Raw genomic sequence first — 22,202 nt, 5'->3', positions numbered from 1 at the left:
TGATAGGTTTTATTCATAATTGGAGGTTACTGAACTATGGCAATGGCAACAGGTAACATGAAGAGGAGATTTTTCACCACAGCCATTCTATATGCTACCTTGGTTTTGTTTTCTGCATAAGTTTACACCGTTCAGATATGATTTGAGGTTACTCAGTGCTGATCTTTAATGTGTTCTCTTAAAAAATAATAGTAAAACTGTTTGCTCAGGTGTGGTGCTCTTCTGCCCTGGGATTCCCAGCCTTGATAGCTAGAGCAGATGCATTTAAGAGCTACATTTTTATCTGCACTGACTCCATCTGCACTTTGGTGGCTGTGGGAAACATCCTTTCCTGGGTGTACTAGCTTGGAATTTGTTTTGTGGTTTTTTTTCTGTGGGTTTTTCCCATAGTGTTTGTCTTGTCCTGTATGCCCCAGGCAAATTGGCCACAATCAGCCTCTTAACCAGTGTATTGGATGCAGATATATAATGCTGTTATTAAATTCCTTTCCTCATTCAAGGAGACTGAATAATAATGATGTGATATGACAAACATATTTCCATTATTATGTTTGACCTATTTAACTTTTCTTTTTAAATCACCTCAGCCTTTTCAAAGAAAGCAAAGTTTTAAAATAGTATCCAACAACTTCAAGACCCCAGCTGCCACCTGCTTCATACAGTTATTCATACTTTCCCTTTCCAAGACCTGCCTTACCGTTTTTCATTTGTGACTGGATGAAGTATGTTGTTTTATTCTCTTGCATTTTGGAAATAAGTAGAAGAAATTGGGAAAAGATCCTTGACTGTTTTGATTGTGTCATTTTCAGAGTGCTTGTCTTTTCTGTTTTGGGGGAATTTTATCATAGGTTTTAAGATGGTACATTTACAACTCATTGAGCATCATCTTGGGACTTAGAAACTAATAATAAGGCTAACATTAAATAATTACTTTTTCTAAAAATGCTTGTTTTATTACCTACTCCTACTTCATTTCATGCATGGGGGAATACTACTGAACTCCATATTGCACATTGCAATTTGTTCCTAAATAGTCATATCTTTCAAATGGCATAGCATGAAACAATTTGAAGAGTAAGTACCTCATTCAAATGGATAAAACAACTCATTCTTTAGCAGTTTCCCAGGTTTAGGGTAAGAGGATTTACCCTTGCATGTCTAAACCAAGTACACAAGTGCTCTTTTTCATCACCTGATAAAAGGATGAGTTCTCTTTTGTTTTTGAACATAATTATCCTATCAAAGGAAAGCAGTTTATCAAATATGGGTAGTTAAGGGTGAGGTATTTTGCTTTTTAAAATCTGGTATGTATAAAATGAGGATTATGTCATGTTGTAAGTATTTCTAAAATAGAAAAAAGAAAGAATAGCAGATTTAATCTTTATTCATTTTTGGAGGTGTTATTAATGTTATAACTAAAATAGGACTTTGTGCAACATTAATGGCCTGTTAATTTCTCAGTGGGTAATTCAGAGGGTAGCACTCTTTGGATTCAATAGGATTCTTAAACATTATTTTAAAGGTGTATTTTTTCAGTAGTTTATTTTATGCTAGAAGTAAAGGAGCCAATTAGTTAAGCCCCAGTCTATTAAATAAAACCAAAACTAAACTACTCTGAGCTAGTGTTACTGTACTGTATTTGATGAGATGTTGTTATTAAGCAGTGAAAAATATTTTTCTTTTAATTAAAAATTTTGCTCAAGTATTCAAGTGTAGAAGAAAAGAACGGGTAGAAATATTTTTAAGAAATATTTTCATAATTTAATGTTTACTTATTAGTTTCTGGACTGCACTGCCAAAATGTTATGACTTTGTTCTCAACTGTTGTAGTGAATTATTGACTTCATTTGGCAGAAGACAAGCCGTCTGTACTTTTATTCAAGAGAAGATATTATTCTGGGGTTTTTTTGTCATTTTAACTGAAGTTACATCAGAGATTACCTGTGCAAACCTCCAGCTGCTAGGCTATATGTGATGCTACCAAGATTTGATAGCTTGCTTTGGTAGACAGACACATGCAATATTTTTACCCACAATTCCCTCAAAGGTAAATTACAGGTAAAATGTTTGTGATGAGAAGGAGAACCATTTTGAAGTTACAGTGAAACAGAAGTGTGCAAGTACCCCTAAATTTGGACAGTAGCAAGAGGCTTAGGACATACTTATTTTTGGGCAAGTGCAAAATAGAGATATATTGAGTTTTTACATATTCTTCATGTGGAAGATCTGTAATGAAAGCACATGCAACTCTTTGTTATATTGTACCCAGCTACTTTTTCATTATGTAATGACTTCTTACATGTACTCTCAATGTATGAATGTATTTGATAGCTTTGGCATTGGGGCTTGCTTTTAACATTTGGAGCAAAGAACGTGGTTTGCAAGTGTTTGGGGCAGCAGGGAGTCAAGTTCTGGTTCTCACATAATTAAAAAATGAGCTGTGCTTTTGTAGGACCTTTTATTCAGCCTGCTTTTGTTGAGCTTGCATGGGAAAGACCGGTGTGCAGCTCTTGAAGATGCAGTCTGCATCCATAAATTAACTAAGAACATCCAAAGGCAGTTGCTAAATGCATTAATAATTGTACAAGCATGTCGTTTTGTTGTTTACAGAGCAGTGGATAGCACCCCGGAGGAGCAGCTAGTGAAAATAATGTGAAGAGAAGAGGCACATGAATGTAGATGGGCAGGGATCTCATTTTCACACAGGCGTACTGTAGGAGCAAATGGTTTGATACTTCATTATGTTATATCTTTGTGTATTGATTTTGCCTCAGGAATATTCAGTGTAGTTTCTCTCATACGAATGATGAAAGCTCTGGTTTTTGCTTTGCTTGAGGGTAGGTGGGAAAAGCATTGGGTCCAAAGGAATTAGATTTGAGGTCTCCCTGAGAAATCAGCCTAGGTATAACCTCTCAAGTCATAAGACTTTTGAGACACGAATAATTATTGCACTGAAGCATGTCTATTGACACATCTGTATGTAGAAATTAAAATAAGCCTTAAATCTACAACATTTGTGTAAACTTCAAGGAAATACACTAGCTAATACCCTTTCCTCATCTGAGGTGAACTCTTTGTAACCAGGGACATGAGATTATGTAAAATATAAATTAGCCTCAACTAGTATAAAAACATCTTTACTTGATTTCATCATACTTTTCAGATATGACGGTCGCACAGGGAAATGTTTATATTTGATTTAAGCCTGTAGTCACCATTTGAATTTTCTTATGAAATAGTTGTCAAGTTCTTTAGATATTAAAATTGACAAATATTTTAGAAGAAACTGTATGAAGCACAAGGTTTTCTGTTCGTACATTTCAGTATTTGGTGTTAAATCTGATGTTTGTCTTCTCCAGACGTGTTTTATAACTTTGGCTGACCTTTCTAAACACTTGGTTTGTACAGCACTGATGTTGTGTTACAGTCTTAGAAACCTGCTACCTTGAAAATTTAAAAGAATACATTTAAGATGGGAACCTTGGAAATTTTTTTGTATGATTTCAACTTAAATGTTGAGGTGCAAACTCAGACTAAATGTTTAGATACAGTTGTATAAGGGTAAATACTTTCCAAAAATACCGGTGTTCAGGAATCTAGTAAAATTTCACACATCCTACATATCCAGAACAACTGATGCTTGAAATCAAACAGTTTGCGTAGAGATGCCCAAAATCAGAACTGTTGCCTTTGGCAATGAATCCATACTTCAGCTACCAAAACTGAACAGAAAAAGAAACTTTTCCATCTTGTACTGCCTCTCTTATTTTAATTTTTAAACACTCATGTAATATTCTTGTGTCTTCTTGTATTTCTGTTTTATGTGAACATTGTCTAGGGATTTAGAGGTTCCAGAATGTCTTTGATGGTGTTATGAGAGCTCCATAACATTCTAAAATAATAATGTACAAGACTGATTATCCTCATACTTGGTCTTCACCAGAATATATTGCTAGAAATGCATGAGCAAAATGCCCTTGGTCATTCTTTAATTTATGCATATGTATATTTTTTTTTAAAAAAAAAAACCTTGAAAACACATCTTGCAGTATTTTTCCATCCCTGCCAGTGCTTGACATTTAGTAATAACTTTGACCTTTACTACATATTCTTGCAGTGTCCTAACTGAAAAGTGAACATTTTCATGCTCTAAACACTTTTAATTTATTTGAAAGTGACTCTAAAAAAATTATATATATATATTTAAAAAAAAACAAAAAACATTTACATTTACAGTCAGAGTGGTGTAGTCTGTTATTACTATGGTTATCTGAGTATAATGTGTGGATAACTGAGGGTTTATAAGAAAATACTTGAATACTTAAGGTAAGGCTGCTCAGTAACACGGTATATTAGTAGAGTATGTATTATCTATATATTTACATGAGTGACCAGGATAATGAAACACTCATTTTCTGAAATGCTTTATAAGACTCTGATTCCTTTTAAGAAAATTAACAGAAGTGAGTTATTATCCATTATGTGGTTTTAAATACATTCCTTTAGCTAACAAGGGGATATTCTTATGAGAATCAGCACCACTTATTGTAACTACTGGCAAAAAAACCCCTTTTTTTTTTTTTATCACAACTGAGGAATTGTGAATGAAAACTACAAAGATACAAATCTGTCAGGTTGAATTCTCAAGCTCTTTGTTATTACAGGTATTCCTGGTTAGGAGGTGGGGGTAAGCTAATGGCAGAACTCTGCTCAGGTACTTGTACTTATGAAATAACTTTGTTTCTGTAGAAGGAGCACCCCAGTGATGCATGGTTGTAGGTATAGCCTGAACTTTGTCTTCTCTTTGCAGGCAGAACTTGTTGATATACAGTATGGGACCACGGAAGACCTGATTCGGATTCAAGCTATTACAAACGTGACCAAAAAAATTGCACTTTTGAAGCTAGGACAATCGCCTTTGCTTTATAAGGTTAGTCAATTGCTTGTTGGGTGGGTTTTTTCAATTTCAAAATACCGGAACGAAGACTTTCCCATTTTATCCCAGTAAGTCATTATGATTCTTCCTTAATACTAGCTACTTCAATCTGCCGTGCCTTTTATGTGTTATAGTTATTTATTTTGCTGCGTATCTTACAGTGCCCCAGTAGTACACCATATTTTCTTTGTGTGTACTATAAGATCTTTTGCAAAAAAAGAAATCCCTAAAAGAAATAATAAAGCATGGGACAGGGAGGAGGAGGCAACCAGGATCAGGAATATTTGGATCTCTCTGCAAAAAATGTATATATAACACTGCGCTGAAATCTTGTTTCTGCGTAATGGTAGGTAGGTCTGCGGGCTGCCGTCAGAGCATGCTGTGAGGAGGGGCAGAGCACAGCACACGCTCGCCTGGCCCCAGATCCCAGCCTTCCATGGGTCTCTCCCATCCCACGGGGCTGTGTCTAAAGCCCAGTGCTTTGGGCCTTGCCATGGATGTGCTGCTGCCAGCATTGGGATTGCGAGACAGTAAGCAGTACCATACACTACAGGAGGGCTAATGCTGTTGTTTATTCATTTCTTTAAGAAATGATACTGTAACTTGATTTCATCGTGGCATAATGTGGAGACATAATGGTCTGTGGGGAGTTGGCCTTTCTGCCATCCTTGCCCACCTCATAGGGAAGAAAGGGAGTGAGAGCTGGAGAAGAACATTAACCTCTGTGGTGCTTTCTTATATGTAAAATGTGTAAGCAGACTACCCTGAAATAGGCAGAAAGACTTTTTTCCCCCTGCCATTAATGGTCAGTCCCTTCTGTAGAATCATGAGGATTTGCTGTTCTGTGGATAGGGTACCAGCAGTTCAGAACAAGTGTTTTTCTGCCACTCCCTTCTTCCTTCTTCTTTGGTTGCAGTTATGTGTGGGGAGGGGGGTACATAGTATGTCTATCCCTGTTCTTTCTTCTCCCACTCCAGCACTGGCAGAGAGTGCAGAGATGCAGCTCTCTAGTCCACTTACATGTTGGGTCTATTATGTGTAACATATACACTACATTTAAACTCTCAATGTCCAGGAACTGCCTTCTGTTGCAAATATTTTATAAACAAAAATGCTGTTTTGCCCTTCAGAAAATACACTAGCCCGATAAATATTTAAACAATTCATTCCCAATTCACAAAAGCAATTATAAAAGAACAGTGACTCCAGATCTTATAATTAAGATAATCAGGATCTGCTCTGTTGGCCAGAGAAAGCACAATTTGGAACCACAACGCAGGTTCAGAAAATAACCACTTAATATTTTTTCTATAAGAGTAATTCTTGTCTCAGTCAATATACCATTTTCAAGTGAGTAGCTTTAACTGTTTATTTAAATTATATAGATGCAATTTAATTACGCCTGTGAAAGGTCAGTTATCATTGTTGGAACTTGTATTTCGGTGCATCATTTCCACCAGTAGAACTTATACTGCATTTCACCGCTAACTGACAAAAACAGTGAAATAGCAGTTGGAGCTCACAAAGTAGGAATTTGATGAAGATGCAAAATTTGCTGTAATAGCACTGTCTACAGGGTCTGGGGGATGGACATTTTACCAGTTGAAGTGGTGTTCCTCTAAGCACTTACTATGTCTAAATTAGCAAGAAGTGCAGCCTGAGGGAGTAGGAAAAACAGTTGGTACTGAGGATAGGGCACATCTCAGGAGCTTTTATTTTGAGTTGGTGTAGTCTCTTCCCAAGAACTAAATGCTAATTGGCAGCTGAGGTGTATTAGCCACACTTCTGGTTCTCATCCACTCTTGCAGAAGAATCCATTTTGCACGTTCTGAATATGTTACACTATGAACCAAAGCACGTTATGATCAGGAGATTGACTTCAAATGCACGCTTGGGATCTCAGCTAAAAATGCAACTCCCCAAACCTACTGTTTGGATTCTGATCATGCAGGTGGAAAGTTTGCCCTTTAAACTCTTTTTTTTTTTCTTTTATTTTTTTTAGAATATTAATTGTGTCTCTGAGAGATAATTGTAAGCTTTACTTTTCTCATAAGTATGAGAAAATATGTGGGAAGATATGAAAAATGGATTCTTCTTTTGAAGGAATATGTGAGGTAAAAGAGAAAAACTGCCTTAAACAGCCAGTCCTGCTGATTTAAGTGGGCCCAGTATCTTATTATTGAATCCACTTGTATCTTTTTTCCCCTAATGTTTATGTTACTGTACTTCTGAGTCTCTCATTTCTGTTTCAGCAGATACTTCCCTCTGCCTATATTTTTCTTATCTCTGTCTTCCACGTGCTTGGTTTTACATCACATTAAAACAGAAGTCTAGTTCATAACAGAGCTGTTGTTATATATATATATGTATATATATATGAAACTGGTTTTCTTTCTAATTTTTGTATTTAACTTGTACTTTTCACATTTTAATGTTCTTTATTTTCTCATTATTATTATCTTTTATTATAAAAATGTTTTATTCTGGATTTGGGTCTTATTTTTATAGATCCTGCACCAAGGTTTCATCTTCATAGCAGAGTTTCTAATCATGTCTCTATTTTTCAGCTTTGCATTTTCCCTTACATTGGTATGCTTTTTGCCTCTTTTACTGCCATCATCAACTGATGTTTTTCATGTGTTCCTATTTTCTCCTTTTCTGTTTTTTAATTTGCCTTTTTTTTTTTTTTTTAATCTAAAATGTTCTTTCTTTTCACATCAAGTCCATTGGGAAAAGCCTGAAAGAAATAATAAAATGCTGCTGGCAGAAAACTCGCCATGAAAACTGAACAACATTTCTTTAGTCTTTACATCATGTTAACGGAAAGAAGTATATTCTGGTAAAAAACACCATGTACTTGATGTATGAGGTAGTAAGTTGTAGAAATAAGCCCAAGTGATGGAAAATTGAATATTTTGTAAAATAATTTTATTACTGACAATATTTTTGTAGTTCAAGTTTAGTTTGGTATTTTATGGAGATCGGATAGGGTACAAAATTTGGAGGAAGATCAAGGTTGAAAAGAATTTGAAGCTTATACCTTCAGTCTTTCAGGCTAGGCCCATCTCTCATATCTTCAGACACATTGAAAACAACAGACAGGGTCCAGAGCTTGGAGGAGTTTGGAATTGGAATGTACAGGGAATCTGGAGTATGCAGAAAAGCTTAACGTTAATGTGATGTTAGAATATGCAGTTGAATCCTCAACATGAATAATTCTGATTAAATTTGGTAAGGTTCATAAATTTAAGCTGCTTTGTGAGAACAAGATTTGTAGAATTCTGACCTTAAGTTATTTTTGCAATTTTGTAATTGAATATGATTTTTCAGATGTTACTGGGAATGTTGTATTTCTGTTCTGCTGAAACAGAACATACTGTCCGATTAGGGCAAGCGGGGCAGCAGCTTTGGCAGTGGGTGCATTTCCTAGAGTACTGGCAGAGCCACACCAACACATCTTGATCCCCTAAGCTGAACCTCTTCAAATAGGGGATGTGTCACTACAGCCACACGATAAATTATACATATAAAAAGAATGAATATGGACCCACCTTTATAGCAGGGTAAAGTATCAAAAAGAGCATTGACTGGGGGGGTGGGGGCTGGAAAGTAGAGTTTAAATTGTTGTGATAAAAAGAATAGAGAAAAAAAGGGGTATGTATTAACATATATATAAATCAGAGTGGAGTAGGGTTTTAGAAAGTGGGTTTACCATTGGTACGGCACTATTAAGATCAGTAAGGGAGCCAGTTTCTACCCTTTTATGAAATTAATGTAAAATGGGAGAAAAGTACGGTAGAAAAAAAGCTTCAAGGGCTGGAGCAAATTACAATATGGCAAAGGCATTTTCGAATGCCACTGAATGGTTTGGGAATTTACTACTTCCCGCACCTAGAGTGACAATTTCCTATAGGAACACAAACGAAGCCAGTGGACTGAGCAGTGAAGCATACCAGGAGTACGCATATGATGCATTAACTTGGCATAGCCACGATGCTAGTAATTCTGTCTCTTTAGCCAGAATAATTCACAGTGCTGAATAAGTGACAGAGGGAAACTTCAGTCTACTGTGCCTACTCCTAAAGGGACCTGGTGCCTAATCTGAGACACTGGTAAGAGCTGCATTGTTTCTGAATGAAGAGGGGAGGTGATTAAGAAGAAGACAAACTTTGTTAAGGAGAAAGCTGAAATGAGACAAATGTAGCACGGAAGTGAAACTCAACTTCTGGAATAAACTACCATAAAATAGGTAGAGTATTTGCTTCCTCACACTTTTGGATTAAAAGTTACTACCTTCTAGTGTTCTGACTAAAAGGAAAATTTGTGTGTTGGTGGAACTGAGGATACTGGGATCACTGGTGACCTTCACTAGCCAGTTACATACAGGAGGTCAGACCAGACCCCCTTATGTCTTTGAATCAGGAGGATCTATTGATTTGGGGAAAGATGATGAAATTTATTTTGAAGTGATTAAGCAAATCACTTCAGTGATGTAGAACACCTTGTTAAGAAAGAGGGACCTGAGTTGCCTGCTGTGTTTGTAGACAAGAAACATATGCTAATAGTTTAAAATATGTGGTGACAGATTGCTGAAACCACCTCACTGTCACCCAGCCCCTCTGCCCTACAGCTTGTCTGAGTATCTGTCACCACTTTGAATGCATAAAAGAAGCCAGAGACTTTTTTCTGGGGAGAACTGCACAATAGTTTCAATATCCAGCCTCTGGAAATACCATCACCAGATTCATTTTTTGAAAAATGTTGTGAGTCTTGATCATAATTTAATCTTTTGGGGTTAGGATTCAAGAAAAAAGCCATAATTTCTGTCCTAAATTAACTTTTAATAGAGTAACAAAAGCCCTGAAGGCCAAACCACTTCATCGTTAAAATGTTCACATATTAACATTTTTTCCGCATCCATTAAATGAAGATGCTGTTCTACTGTGTAAATATATATATTTATTTTAATAATTTACTGCCTTCATAAATATTCATAAAATTGCTTTTTAACTGTCATAAAGTTTAGAAATGTGGATGCTTTCATGTTTATGCAGAGGTTATTGGCAGGCATTTACGGATAAGGATTTACTAAATGGAAATTATTAAAGATTCCCAGAATAAAGGCAATTTACAAAAAGGCTTCTATTTAATAACTGTGTTAGTTTTAAATAAGTTTACTTTGGAAAAAAGTCATTTCACTTTTCTACTGTCTACATTATTTCTTTCTTTCCCTCTGGTACTTTTTATGGCTAGTCAGTATAACTGTGAAGATTACATTTTTAATCTCCATTTAACTAGGACTTTCTCCCTGCATCCTGTCCTCCCTCTCTCTCTCTCTATGTGTGTGTGTGTATATGTATACACATATGAATAGATATATAGTGTATGCACATAACTGTATCTGTATATATAAAAACTATATTGAAAAAATGTTTTAAGGGACCTTCAACAACTTATATACATTTCATTATTAAGGACACTGTTGGTGGGTTTTCATGGTTCTTTTTTGTTTGAGTTTTGTTGGTTTTGTTTTGTGATTTATTTATTTATTTTTAGTAGGATGGAAATTTTTCCAAGGCACCTAAAACCTTTATAAGCCCATTTCCCATGTGAGTGCTATGGGATTTCAATATTATATACCAAAGCCCTTCTTGAAAATCGGAGCCAGAGATATGTATATGTTGTACGGAAAAAGTTACAGAACCATAGAAACTAGACCTGGAGATCTGGATCTGAAGGGGTCCTCTAGTAACATCCACTTGAATAACATCCGGTTTCTCAGGTTTTCTCTGATTTATCATCATTTTAAAACTTGTTTCAGTTCCCCAGATCCTGAGAGTTCCTCTTGAATAATCCAAGTTGAGTTCAGATTGATTGGTAACTGTAAGATTTGTCGCTGTTGAGTTTGCTATTTAGCCAAATTATATTCCTACAAAATATGCCAATTATTACTTTGTCTTCAAGGAACTACTAGTTACTTTGTGGTCCTTTTTCCTTAGCCTTTGTCTCCCCTGAGTTTATAAGAGATTTCCTCCTTCCAGACAGTTGCTTTTATTGCTATTCTTTACCGTCCTCCCCACCATCACCCCCAAGACTAGATTTAGCGTACTCATGTTCTTAACCTTCCCCCTCCTCAAACAGCTTCTTTAATCTGTTAGATTTAATCCAGTCTAAAGAAGGCTGCCTTTTATATCTCTACTTCCTATGTAAAAATATTCTGTACTAAGGCCTTCAAAAAACTTACTGGACAAAAGTCTATGTCAAAAATCTGTTTATGTAATTGAGGTTGCACACTGCCATCAATACTGTATTTTGATTGATACTTTTTACCTCTTTACCTCTTCCTGATTGTATGATTTGTCGAATGATAGAGAAGCTATTTTGCTCTTTAGTGATTACTGAGAAAAAATATGTTTTGGAGAGAGATGGTGAGTCTACGAAAGTATATCAAATTTAAGAGATTGGTGTACATAGTATAGTTCTCCGTTCTATTCCTGCTGCTTTGACTGATAACAAAGCTTTCTTACCCCTTTAAACAGGAGGAACAAGCCATAATAGGAATTAGAGAGACTTGGAGACACTCTGCCTTGATATCATAAATCTGTTCTGTGTTCAGGTGACTAAGAAAGCCACCCCCAGTCCACTATATCTGAGATTATTTAAAAAAAAAAAAAACAAAAACAATCCCACCAAACAAGTCTCTGTGTATAGATTTACCACTTAATGCTTCATCCTGAACTTATATATCAATTTTTTTTGGTAAGCTTAGTTTGAAAATATAGCTTAAAAAAAAAGATGAAGTAGTGATTTTGATACACCTTTTTCCCCTCGGTGTGAGCTATTATGGGAAAGAATATTGCAAAATGGTACTGACTAGAGAAATCTGTAGTTGATGACTTACAAAACTACACTTTTGACTTTCTTTTTATTGCTGATTGGAACCAAATCATTCCGAGCTCTATTGTTTAGTTCCTAGAAGGCTGTTATTACCCAGAATAATTTAAAGTGAGCATGTCAATTTACTACGTGCTTAATCCAGCATTTGAAGGATGATGTACTGTGACCTGTACCACCTAAAAGCGAAACAATGCCAGTGTACTTATAAATCCAATCCATATCTGGGCAGATGAGTATGAAATAGTTGGCAAAATTTGCTCTCTTATCACTTCAGTCAAGTCTGCTGCAGTAAATAAAAGCAGAGTGAGAATTCTTTCTCTGTACAGTGTAAATGGGAGAAAGTCATTTGCTCTTTTAAGGCAGTACGCGTGCTGTGTAAGGGGTGGGGTAGGAGAAAAGCAATTGATGTCTGGGAGGAAGCATAATTGTAGCACAACTTGTCAATATTCTCAAGTAATTAACATTTTGGTTGCATCAGTAAAGGACTTTTGGTTATTACTCATTTCCTTTTTGATTACAAATGCTTGAATTTGTTTGAATGGAAAGAGAAATGTGCTATTAGCAGAGTAAACAAGGGGACATGTAAGTTAATGAGCAAAAGTAGATATTGATTATTTTGCATTTCTGATGCTACAGGGTTTTCCCTGAATATTTTGAGAAGTCATGGTCGTTTTGCAGGAATACTTGCATTTGCAGCTGTAGTTACTGTTCTCTCTTTGTCTTTTGGCTTGATGCAGAAATTCCTGAAGTCCTACTTCTGAATCAGACACCGAATTCTTAGCCATTCGACTGGGTACATACTCCTGTTATCAATAACACTGAACACTTAATTTTCTCTTGGGAAAATAATTCTAAATATTCATATACTCAATTGGGTGTTTAATTGCACATTCACTACATATATTAAGTGCAGCTAGTCCAGGTCCCATTATGAATTCGTCTTTCCTGAGAAAAAGGGCTGACCATTTCATAGCCGATCTCCTGCTTTTAGTACAATAGGCTTCAATTGAGTGAGACAGTAAGTGGCTTCCATTCAAAAATGGAGGATGGCTGACTCATAAAAAATTCATTCTGGGGCCTTTTGAAGCTCTTGTCAGATTTTAGAGGTGTGAAACCCAAGCATAATTTTCTATTTTATCAAGCCCTTAAAAACTGAGTAGTAAATGTAATCATCCAATTTACTGTCTGAGTGCTATGTCCTGATAAATGGTGCGAAGTCAAGTGAAATGGCTTTGCTATGAGGCAATTGTTCTGAAGCAGAACCGAGCAAAGAAATCCATTGCCTCAATTTGTACCTCAGAGCCCTAAATCCACACAGCTGATCAGCTGCTCGTGTGCAGGGCAACAGGAAAGACACACGCGCTTTGTCTTTCCATCATAAAATCTAAAACTTTTAAATTTGCTCTTTCTACAGATGCACTAGATGTACTTTTGCAAGTGGCCTTGGCACTTTTCTACTACTTACATAGGGAACTACAAGCATTTTTTTTCTACCCAAATTGCTAATTGACCTGGCCCTTCAGATTAGTTGAGCTTGGACTTCATGGAAGAGCCATTGACGGACAAATTATCTGGGCCTTTTTTCATCTCATGTGTTTCCAGCACATACTGTTTGATTTCAACAGCAGCTGAGAAAGTGAAAAAAACATATGGAAGATGCAGGAACCTTGAGTAGAAATGAGTAGTGAATTTATAAAAAGTCATCCTGCCAGAACAGATCTACCTACCTTTTGGTTTGAAAGTGGCAGCCACTGGACTGGGTGAAGCAATGCAACCCATGCTACTCATCTTCAGAACTGCCCATGTGAACAACTCTGCAAGGATAATTACAGACCAGTACTGCACAGGCTGGTTATTTTGTATTTTCTGCAATAGTGACCAGGGAAAAGGTTTTCTTTCTTCAGGCAACAAGTGTTTTCAAAGTACTCTCCTTATTTTTTATTTAGTTTGAATTGTATGGCGTGTTCTGTAGTAGTTACTGGTTTATTACTTTATGATAAAGAAGTTTTGACTACTGTCTGGCTTTTTTATCCTCTTTTAGGTTTTGTTTTTGGTTTGTTTTTCTTGTTTCACAGTAATTACTTCTTAATAATTACTTTATTTACATGTCTGAACTTATTTGAAACGTATCAAAAGTCATTAGTCTAGTGTTGAACACTTTATGTAAAATTTTATCTAAGAGATTACAGAACTAAATGGTTCTGTTCCTAGAAGCAAGGGTTTATTTGATAAACCAGGATATCGCAGATTATTCAACTGACAGATTATTTTTTTGCCTTGTGGCTTTTTTTAGTGTGGGGTGTGTGTGTCATCTGTCCTTTAAAATGCAGCTGTTAACACAGTGAAGAAAAAAAAAAAATAAAATGGTTCAGTCAGCCGGTGAGTTCTCTGAATAGAAGTAGCTTTGAAGCTGGTCCTACATTTTAGGAAATACAGCCAGATCCACACCTTGGCTTGATTTGCATTTGTTCCGTGTGGCTTTAGAGACTCGTCTGTGAGAACTGGTTCACAAAATCAGCACTTGTGATTTATGTATGAAAATGTGAATTCTGCACTTTCAAATGCACCTGCAGTTTGCATTGTGATCAGAACTTTGAGTAGAAGTGTGGTCTTTCTGAATGGCGATAGCCAGCCTTTTCATTGACATCAGTGGAACTAGGGTTTTATACTTTACATTGTATAGCCTATGGAAGTTTTTTTTATTATTTTCCCTATTGTTTGATGCACTCTCTTCAAATCTTCTGTAGCTGCATTTTGTGGAACGTAGGTGGATAAAATATTTCACTGCTTATCCTCAGGATTTTGGGAGGTTTTTGCTTGGAGGGAAGGGGATGGCTTTTCGCATTATTATTATTTTTTTTAATTTTCTTTTTCTTTACATAATGCTGAAAAAGCTGTAGAACACCAAAGTCAAAATTTCACTCTTAGCCATTTGGGCCTCTTGATGCCTGTGCATAAATTTGAAAGAAAAACACCAAGTCCATCGTTTCAAATATAATTGGCAATCTATTTGCAAGTACGGCAATAGCCACTTGGAATATTTTGTTTCAATTGCCAAAACATTAAACTAACTATCTGTGCAGAAGGCAATTCTTCCCCTGTGAACAAATTTTCACTTAACAGGAAATGATTGTGCATTTCAATATGAGAACTCGGGCATTTCAATTTTGTCTTTAGGTCTGAGTGAATAATTCACAGGCAGCAACATGCACAACGAAGTTAAACTTACCACATTTTCTGTAGATCTAGCTCTTAAGCAAATGCCAGCTTGCTTCAATTTATATGTAATCCTACTATATTCTCATGTTTTTAAGTAGGTTTGGGGTTTCTGTGGGTTGTTTGTTTTGTTGGGTTTTACTATTGTATTTATTCTAAGATATTTTCTGAGGGTTGTTTTTGCTTTACTATTGAATTTCTGAGAGCAATTAATTTCCCGTATTTGAGGTTGCAGTTGCAATCATTCATGATGATTGATTTATTTTTTTTTTAAAAGCATTGGTTTTCATGCTTTTTGAAACAAATGGTCAATCAAGGATGTTGCATGCAAAAGGATTCCTGATCTTCCTGATTTTCACTGGGAGAGAACGCAAAAATCACCTAATCACAGTCACCAGAACCTAAAGTTAAAATTTGTGGGGGTTACTTTCCTAAATTGCCATATGGTGCCACATAGTTCAAAATTTCATATCACTTACACTTAAATTTCTCTAAAAATCAGGTTCTTCATCAGATGAAAAAATAAACAAACCGAAAACCTCGCATTGTTGCTGATGGTAGCCTTGTAATTGTAAATAATTGTAGTATGCGCATTGGCTGAGACTCGCCAGCACAGCATACGGTTACGTCTACATACAGGTAACATTTTTAGGTAGAGGACAGAGTATTTGCATTTTGTGAGGGTTGGAGGAGTGACTGCACTGACAGCAGAAACCATTATTTATGTTTTTCTACTGTAAGTTATTATGCAGGCATCATAAGAACTCTTACCACGCAGCCTCAGAAGTGACCTTGAGGTGACCTAGAGACATCACCCTTTCAACAAGAAGGAAGCATATTTTTCACTTCTCGGTCAATCTTGGTTTTCCCTAGAGTGGGAATTGACTGTATTCCCTTTTATATCAGTATTCAGTTATATGTGATGGTTTTATGATATAAAATGTCTATTGGGGAACTGACCTGACAGCTCATTTCAGTCAGCCCTCCTACCATAATCTCAGAGGAAATATGGAAACATTTAATCCACTTAACCACCTGACCATGTCTTGTCTCATTCCTGTTTATCATATTATCGGGAATAAGGAAAAAAAGACAAGTCCAAATCTGCTATTTCAGGCTTTTCTTGGATTCCAGGTTTAAGCAAGCTTTATGACAGATTACAAATTAATTAGTCCTGTGCATCTGACTGCTATAGAAATTACTGTCTTTCAATAACCATGTACGCCATTTTAATTTTAAATTCCCTCTTAGCAATGCAGTTGATCATGTAAATGTGTGATACGCTGGATCTGCTGTTTCCAGTTGCAGATAAATGTTGAGGCTTTCTCAGGCTTTGTGGGCTCTTGCTGTGCCTGGCAATGTAATTGCCTCCATGGTAAGGTGCTGTACATGTACCTTAAAAAATGAGATACAGGGAAGATGTTTGGAATGCATTAGGAGAGTTGTGACCTAGCTTCCTTTTTCTGCCTACGAACAGTGTGTAGCAAGAATCTCATTCGAAACAATGTGTGTATATCTATCTTGTTTTGAAAGGTATAATAATAGTATAAGTATCCTATTTGCACAGTGCTTCACACTTGGCATTAGGGGGAGCATCTTTAAAAGATGGATTTTGCCCTAGCCAACAAAATGAGGGTTGGGAGGGGGTGTGATAAAAGTACAGAAATTTTCACTATTGAGTATTAAATTTACATTTTGTTCCTTTTCAGTGTAGTGCATCAGAAATTAGCTAATTATGAGAGGCTGAGATCTTAGTCATTATAAAAAATGCATGTGGGACTATCATACACAGAAGTCTATGTTGGTGCAACATTATATATGCAACATAATCTCTTTGCAAATGCCCCTAGTATTTTGTCTTCATCTGTGCATTTCTGTATGCACTTCAAAAGTACTTTTTGAAAATGTAATATGGCTCTCAGATATTTTTAAATTTTTTTATGAGATTTTTTATTTAAATGATAGTTTATTAATTTGTATGGTTTGCTAGTAGACCGAACTGGGATTAATTTTGATGTGAGTGCTGTACAGATTCACTGAATGTTGCAAGAACAAAAACTGATGTTGCCACTCTTAAGTGCTTTATTTTCACTGAACATCAAGTCGTTTCAAGGCATACAGATTACGAAAACAAGGTTTGCCTCTGACCTGCCAAAAGGGCAGAATTGTTCAATGCTTTGGTGATAGCAGTGGTAACAGGGGAAGAGTAGCTTAAATGTCTTATTTCTTCCTTCTGCTGTTCAGCAAGCAAACAGAATAAAACTTAAAGTACAATATTTAATTTTGGGAAAGCCTATATACTTTAATGTCAAAATTAGATCGATTGTTAATAGGACAAAATTTATTTGTCAATGGAGAGATAAGCTTCATACAGTGAGGTTTCTGCCGTTGTGCTCTTGCTCAAGAAGGATATAGAAAAACAGTCTTATATTTAAGCACATTAAAACTCACTTTATTTAATATAAAGAACATAAGTGTGTTGCTTAGTACGTTTTACAGGAGCAATTCCCCTTCAGCAAAAGAAGTCATGTCTGGTGTTTATTCAGGTAAAACTCTCATATGATGATAAGGTCTTGGCCATCACATAGTACTGTTATTGTTGAAATATTGTTATCATAAACTGTAATGGTAAAATGCACAGACAATCACTCATTCAGAATGATTGGCTGCTTAGTCTTTTGCCGGGAAGTTCTTATTGACTGGAAAAAAACCTCTCCATCTCTTACTATGAGAACAGAACATAAGAAATGTCCTCTATCAGCCAGATATCCTTACCTGACATGGCTCATCCTTAGGGGAAGAGTATGAGTTACAGAGCAAGTACAAAGTGATGATTTTTTTTTTCTTTTTTCCTTTGGTATACCTTTCCCGAAAATAGCAATCACTGCTGTTGTGACTTCCTGAAGTGGAGAATGTGTCCGGGCTAATTTGATTATTGTCATTAATATACCATGAATTGGCGCTTTCCATTTGGGAGCCTTTTTATACTTACCTCTACAGTACCTTGTGGTGATGAGTTCCACAATATACTTACGATTTCTTGATACAAAACTTACATTTGGGAAGTGTGTATTTAAAACTCTTTTAATGCTTTACCACTTATTACAAAACAAAAATAGATATAACAGCCTACCCATAAAATACTCCAGCTGCAGTCTACATACAAACAATCCAGAGTAAATGATACAGTTCTGAGGGTACCAGCTGCATGCTAAACAGTAGTCTTCTGCCTTTAGGGGTCTTGGAGAGAGGTAAGGTTTTTGTCTTGGCCTCAAGATTAATAGACAGTGTAGTAAAAACTAGTGCTTCAGAAATCTGTTCTCCTTAAATATCATCCAAACAGATTGTAATTTTCTGAAATTAAACTGGTGCCTCATAGTCAAGGTGTGTAACATAATAATTTGGTTTGCCTCTGAAGATGCTTATAAATACTAGGAAAATAAAAGACATCTCTAAAACTGCTGTTACATTCTCTAACTACACTCCAAGATGGGGGGGGGGGGGGGGGGGAAGCCAAACCAAAACCCAACAATCCTGAAAAAGACAACCAACCACGCACCCTCCCAAAACAAACCAAACACATTTGAAGGGAGATGTGTGTCATGCCCTTAAAGAGGAAGCAACACATCCTTTTTTATCTTATGGTGTTAAGTCTTTTGAATGGTACCATGTTAATATTTCAGTCAAATTGATTACAAATGGTATACCCTCATTTTGGAAATCAGTTTACTAATAAATACTTTTAGACAAAGCTGTGTCTCTTCTATCTTGAAATATATGTATGCTAATTTCCTAGCTAAAACCATCTGGGATTTTTAGAGGAAGAAGGATGATCTGAAGTGATAATGTCAGTAATACCAGTGAGATAATATATGGCTTTGAATTTTACTACTATTACTCTTGTACTTATTAGTAAATTTATGTATTATAAAGAAATTGACAACACAAGCTGCATATACACCTAGAAAGCATATGGCTGTGGAAATTAATCATTGAATAAAGAAGCAATATACCATAATTTCAACAATAATTAAGAATATAAATTCATGGAGGAAATGTATAGGCAAAACATTATTTAAGTAAAACCAAGTATATTCTCTGAATTCTCTCTTGTAATATCTAATTCATCTGCTGCTTCTGGATGCAAATAAAGCAGTGTTTATCCTATTATTGATGTGGCATTTATATATTGCTCCAAACATTCACTTATTAACATTGCATCAGCATCAGTACAGTTCAGATCCACCTTCTGCACAGTTATCTATGTGACTCTAGAAAGCTTCATATCTACTTTTCACATCTGTCTCAAAAGTGGGGTCGAATGATAGCGTTTGTAGTGAACTACATCCGTTACAGATTTGTAAATTCAGAACTGAGTGTAATTGAGCTCAAGGCTTGAGAGGATTTCTTACACTTTGTATTGTCACCTGATCTCTGATCTCAAGTGTGTACCTCAGCTGCCTTCTGGTTGCTAGGAGATCACTGATTCAAAATACCTTTCTCAAAACATTGTGTTTCAGAATCAAAACATTTCAAAGAAGGATACAAAATTTAAATGTCTTTTTTTTGGCTTCTAAAAATAATCACCCTCCCCAGATTAATGCTGTATTTAATAGAGAAATAAAAATAACTTAATAGTCCATTTTGTTGTTGAAGGGCCAGCTGAGTAAATAGGTTAATCCAAGAAGATCGATGATTAATTAGCAGCGTCTTTTGGAAAATTACAGCTGTTTGTGCTCCCTATCAAAATTACTCTGGTCTTCAGGGAAAACAAACAAACAAAAAAACCCCAACAGTAAGTGTTTTAAAGGATGCTAAGACTGAAAAATACAAAAAATCAGATTTACTGTTGGAAAGCAGACAGATGCTTTTTCTCAAGCCTTTCTGTCCTCATTTTGAAGTCATAAAACTTCTTTCTCCAGCTGGGGTAAAATAACAGTCCATTCTAATAGGTTGTGCTTATCGCCTTTTCTAGAAACCAGTAAGAACCCCTTGACTTTGTGCCTTCTTTTACAATGTGTTTGTCCATCACCAGCATGTTGATGTGGCTTCTGAAAGAAGGTTTATACAAAGATGAGAATACTCAGAAGTTACAGAAATGCTTGTACTCAAATTCAGAGAAGATCTTAGATGGTAAGCCTGGAACTTAACATCAGTGACTGTGAGCTGAAACTGATAAAAAAGTTTCTAAGGCAGACTTCCACAACTTAAGTTATTTTCTAGTAATCAAAGATTATCTTATCAGGGGCAAAGAGTTGAGCTCTGTTAGAGAATATTTTTTCTGTCAGAATGGCCTTCTAAACTCACTGTCTTCATGGAACGTCACATGAAACAAAAATCTCTTCAAAAATCTTGTCTAAAGGGCAGGTTAGTAGATGCTGGAAAAAAGAAACTCAAAAAGCTAAGCTACATTTTAAAACCCCTGTCATCGTGCTTTAAGGTTTGTAACAGAACTGCCTAGCTATTCAGTGTCTCCTGTTGCCAAATAGGCTCTTGTTGGAAATGTGTGCATTAATTAATTTGTTTCTCTGTTGGTCTAAGTTGTCTGTGCATCTGCAGTTAACTTCTTTCTGTATTTTATCTGTTTTAGAGTTGGTATTTAGCCTTTACTGTAAAAATTAATCATAACATTTCTATGTATATTAAATATTTTTCCATCTCCTGAGAGAATTAGATTCACTACACATAGAATCATAAAATCATTTATGTTGGAGAAGACCTTTAAGTATATAGAGTCCAACCATTAACCTAGAACTACCAAGTGCACCGTTAAACCATGTCCCTGAGTGCCCACATCTCCACATGTTTTAAACACCTCCAGGGATGGTGACTCAACTGTTTCCCTGGGCAGCCTGTGCCCATGCTTGACCACCCTTTTGGTGAAGAAATATTTCCTAATATCCAATCTAAACCTCCCCTGGTGCAACTTCAGGCCATTTCCTCTTTTTCTATCACTTCTTACCCCGGGGGAAGGCACCGACACGTAAAAAGTTACAAAGTCTGACTTTTAGTTTCATACCAGTTTATGTTTATTTAATTTGACTGTGTGAAGCTGGTGCAATTAAATGTAGACATAAACACTATTAATATTTTAAATATAATGTATATAGTTGCATTTGCCATTAGGAAGTGATGCAAAAGTAAGCTTGTCTTGTAATCCTGTACTGGCTCACTCTTCACCTTTTTGACCAGTTGCAAGCAATGGTAAGTACAAAGATTAGGCATCACTGCCAATCTGTCATTAATGGGTGGGAACAGAAATTTATATTTATGCTGTTTTCACTCCTTGTCTCAATTGCAAATATGTTGCATAAGGAAATGCTTGTCTGAATTGGAACTACTTCATGATTTTCTGTAGAGTTCTATGCTGTGATAAACACCGGGACATACGAATGTTGTCATCATTTCTGGGTTAGACCATTCATTCATTGCATGGCTTTGCAGCATAACTTTGTTTTGTCTGAGCTTTTATTTGTGTTTAGGGGTGGTTTTTTTGGTGTTTGTTGTTGTTGATGATTTTGTTTCAGTTTAGTTTTTCCCAGAGTAAACTTCTGTATGCTTTAAAGAGTTTTCCTGGAAGCTCTATCTCAAAAGAAAACAGAAGTGTAACAGAAATTGATTGATCTTGAGTTTCATTGTATTTCTTTTTCATTCATCTTCTGACTATGGTATTCTGTGTTTGGCATTTAGAAGTCAGTTCTGTGGAGTCCTAGGAGCTGTAAGTGGTGCTAAATCTTTTCAGTGGGCCCATTAGAGGGAACTGTATTTATTTCTAACATACAAGGTTTCAAAAGATATTTTCTTTCTCTTTCCTTGCCTTCCCCAAGAAACTGTCAGAGAAAGACAAAACCTGTGGGTGCTGTCATTGACCTAGTTGGGGAGAAAAGTGACAGCGAGCAATAATGTTGCCAGCGCATCTTTCTTAACCACCCTTTGCATGACCTTGTTTTGAAGTTGGGACCTTCCTTTCCTAATCGCTGCATTAAAAATCTTTATGACAATAAGTCAGACATATTTTGCACCTTTTTTATTTTTCATTCAGTTTTTTATGACAAGGCAAGGGCATAATCTTGGATTGATGTTCTGGAACTAATTGTATACTAGTGTTACTGAAGAAGAGCTGGGGATTGTTGGTTTTGGGGTTTTGTGGTGT

At 36.0% G+C, this 22,202-nt stretch overlaps 1 protein-coding gene across 6 annotated transcripts in view; it reads left to right on the top strand.

Annotated features, from left to right (window-relative positions):
- Window positions 1-22,202, top strand: part of NAALADL2 (N-acetylated alpha-linked acidic dipeptidase like 2) — a 504,203-nt gene that overhangs the window by 277,596 nt on the left and 204,405 nt on the right. For all 6 annotated transcript variants that reach the window (XM_055723677.1, XM_055723680.1, XM_055723679.1 and 3 more), the window contains one exon: window positions 4,811-4,930. In XM_055723677.1, coding sequence (XP_055579652.1) covers window positions 4,811-4,930 — 120 coding nt within the window. The remainder of the gene's footprint in view (window positions 1-4,810; window positions 4,931-22,202) is intronic.

Source organism: Falco cherrug, chromosome 11 (genome assembly GCF_023634085.1).
Source record: "Falco cherrug isolate bFalChe1 chromosome 11, bFalChe1.pri, whole genome shotgun sequence".
NCBI lineage: Eukaryota > Metazoa > Chordata > Aves > Falconiformes > Falconidae > Falco > Falco cherrug.
This window is presented reverse-complemented; position numbering and strand designations above follow the sequence as displayed.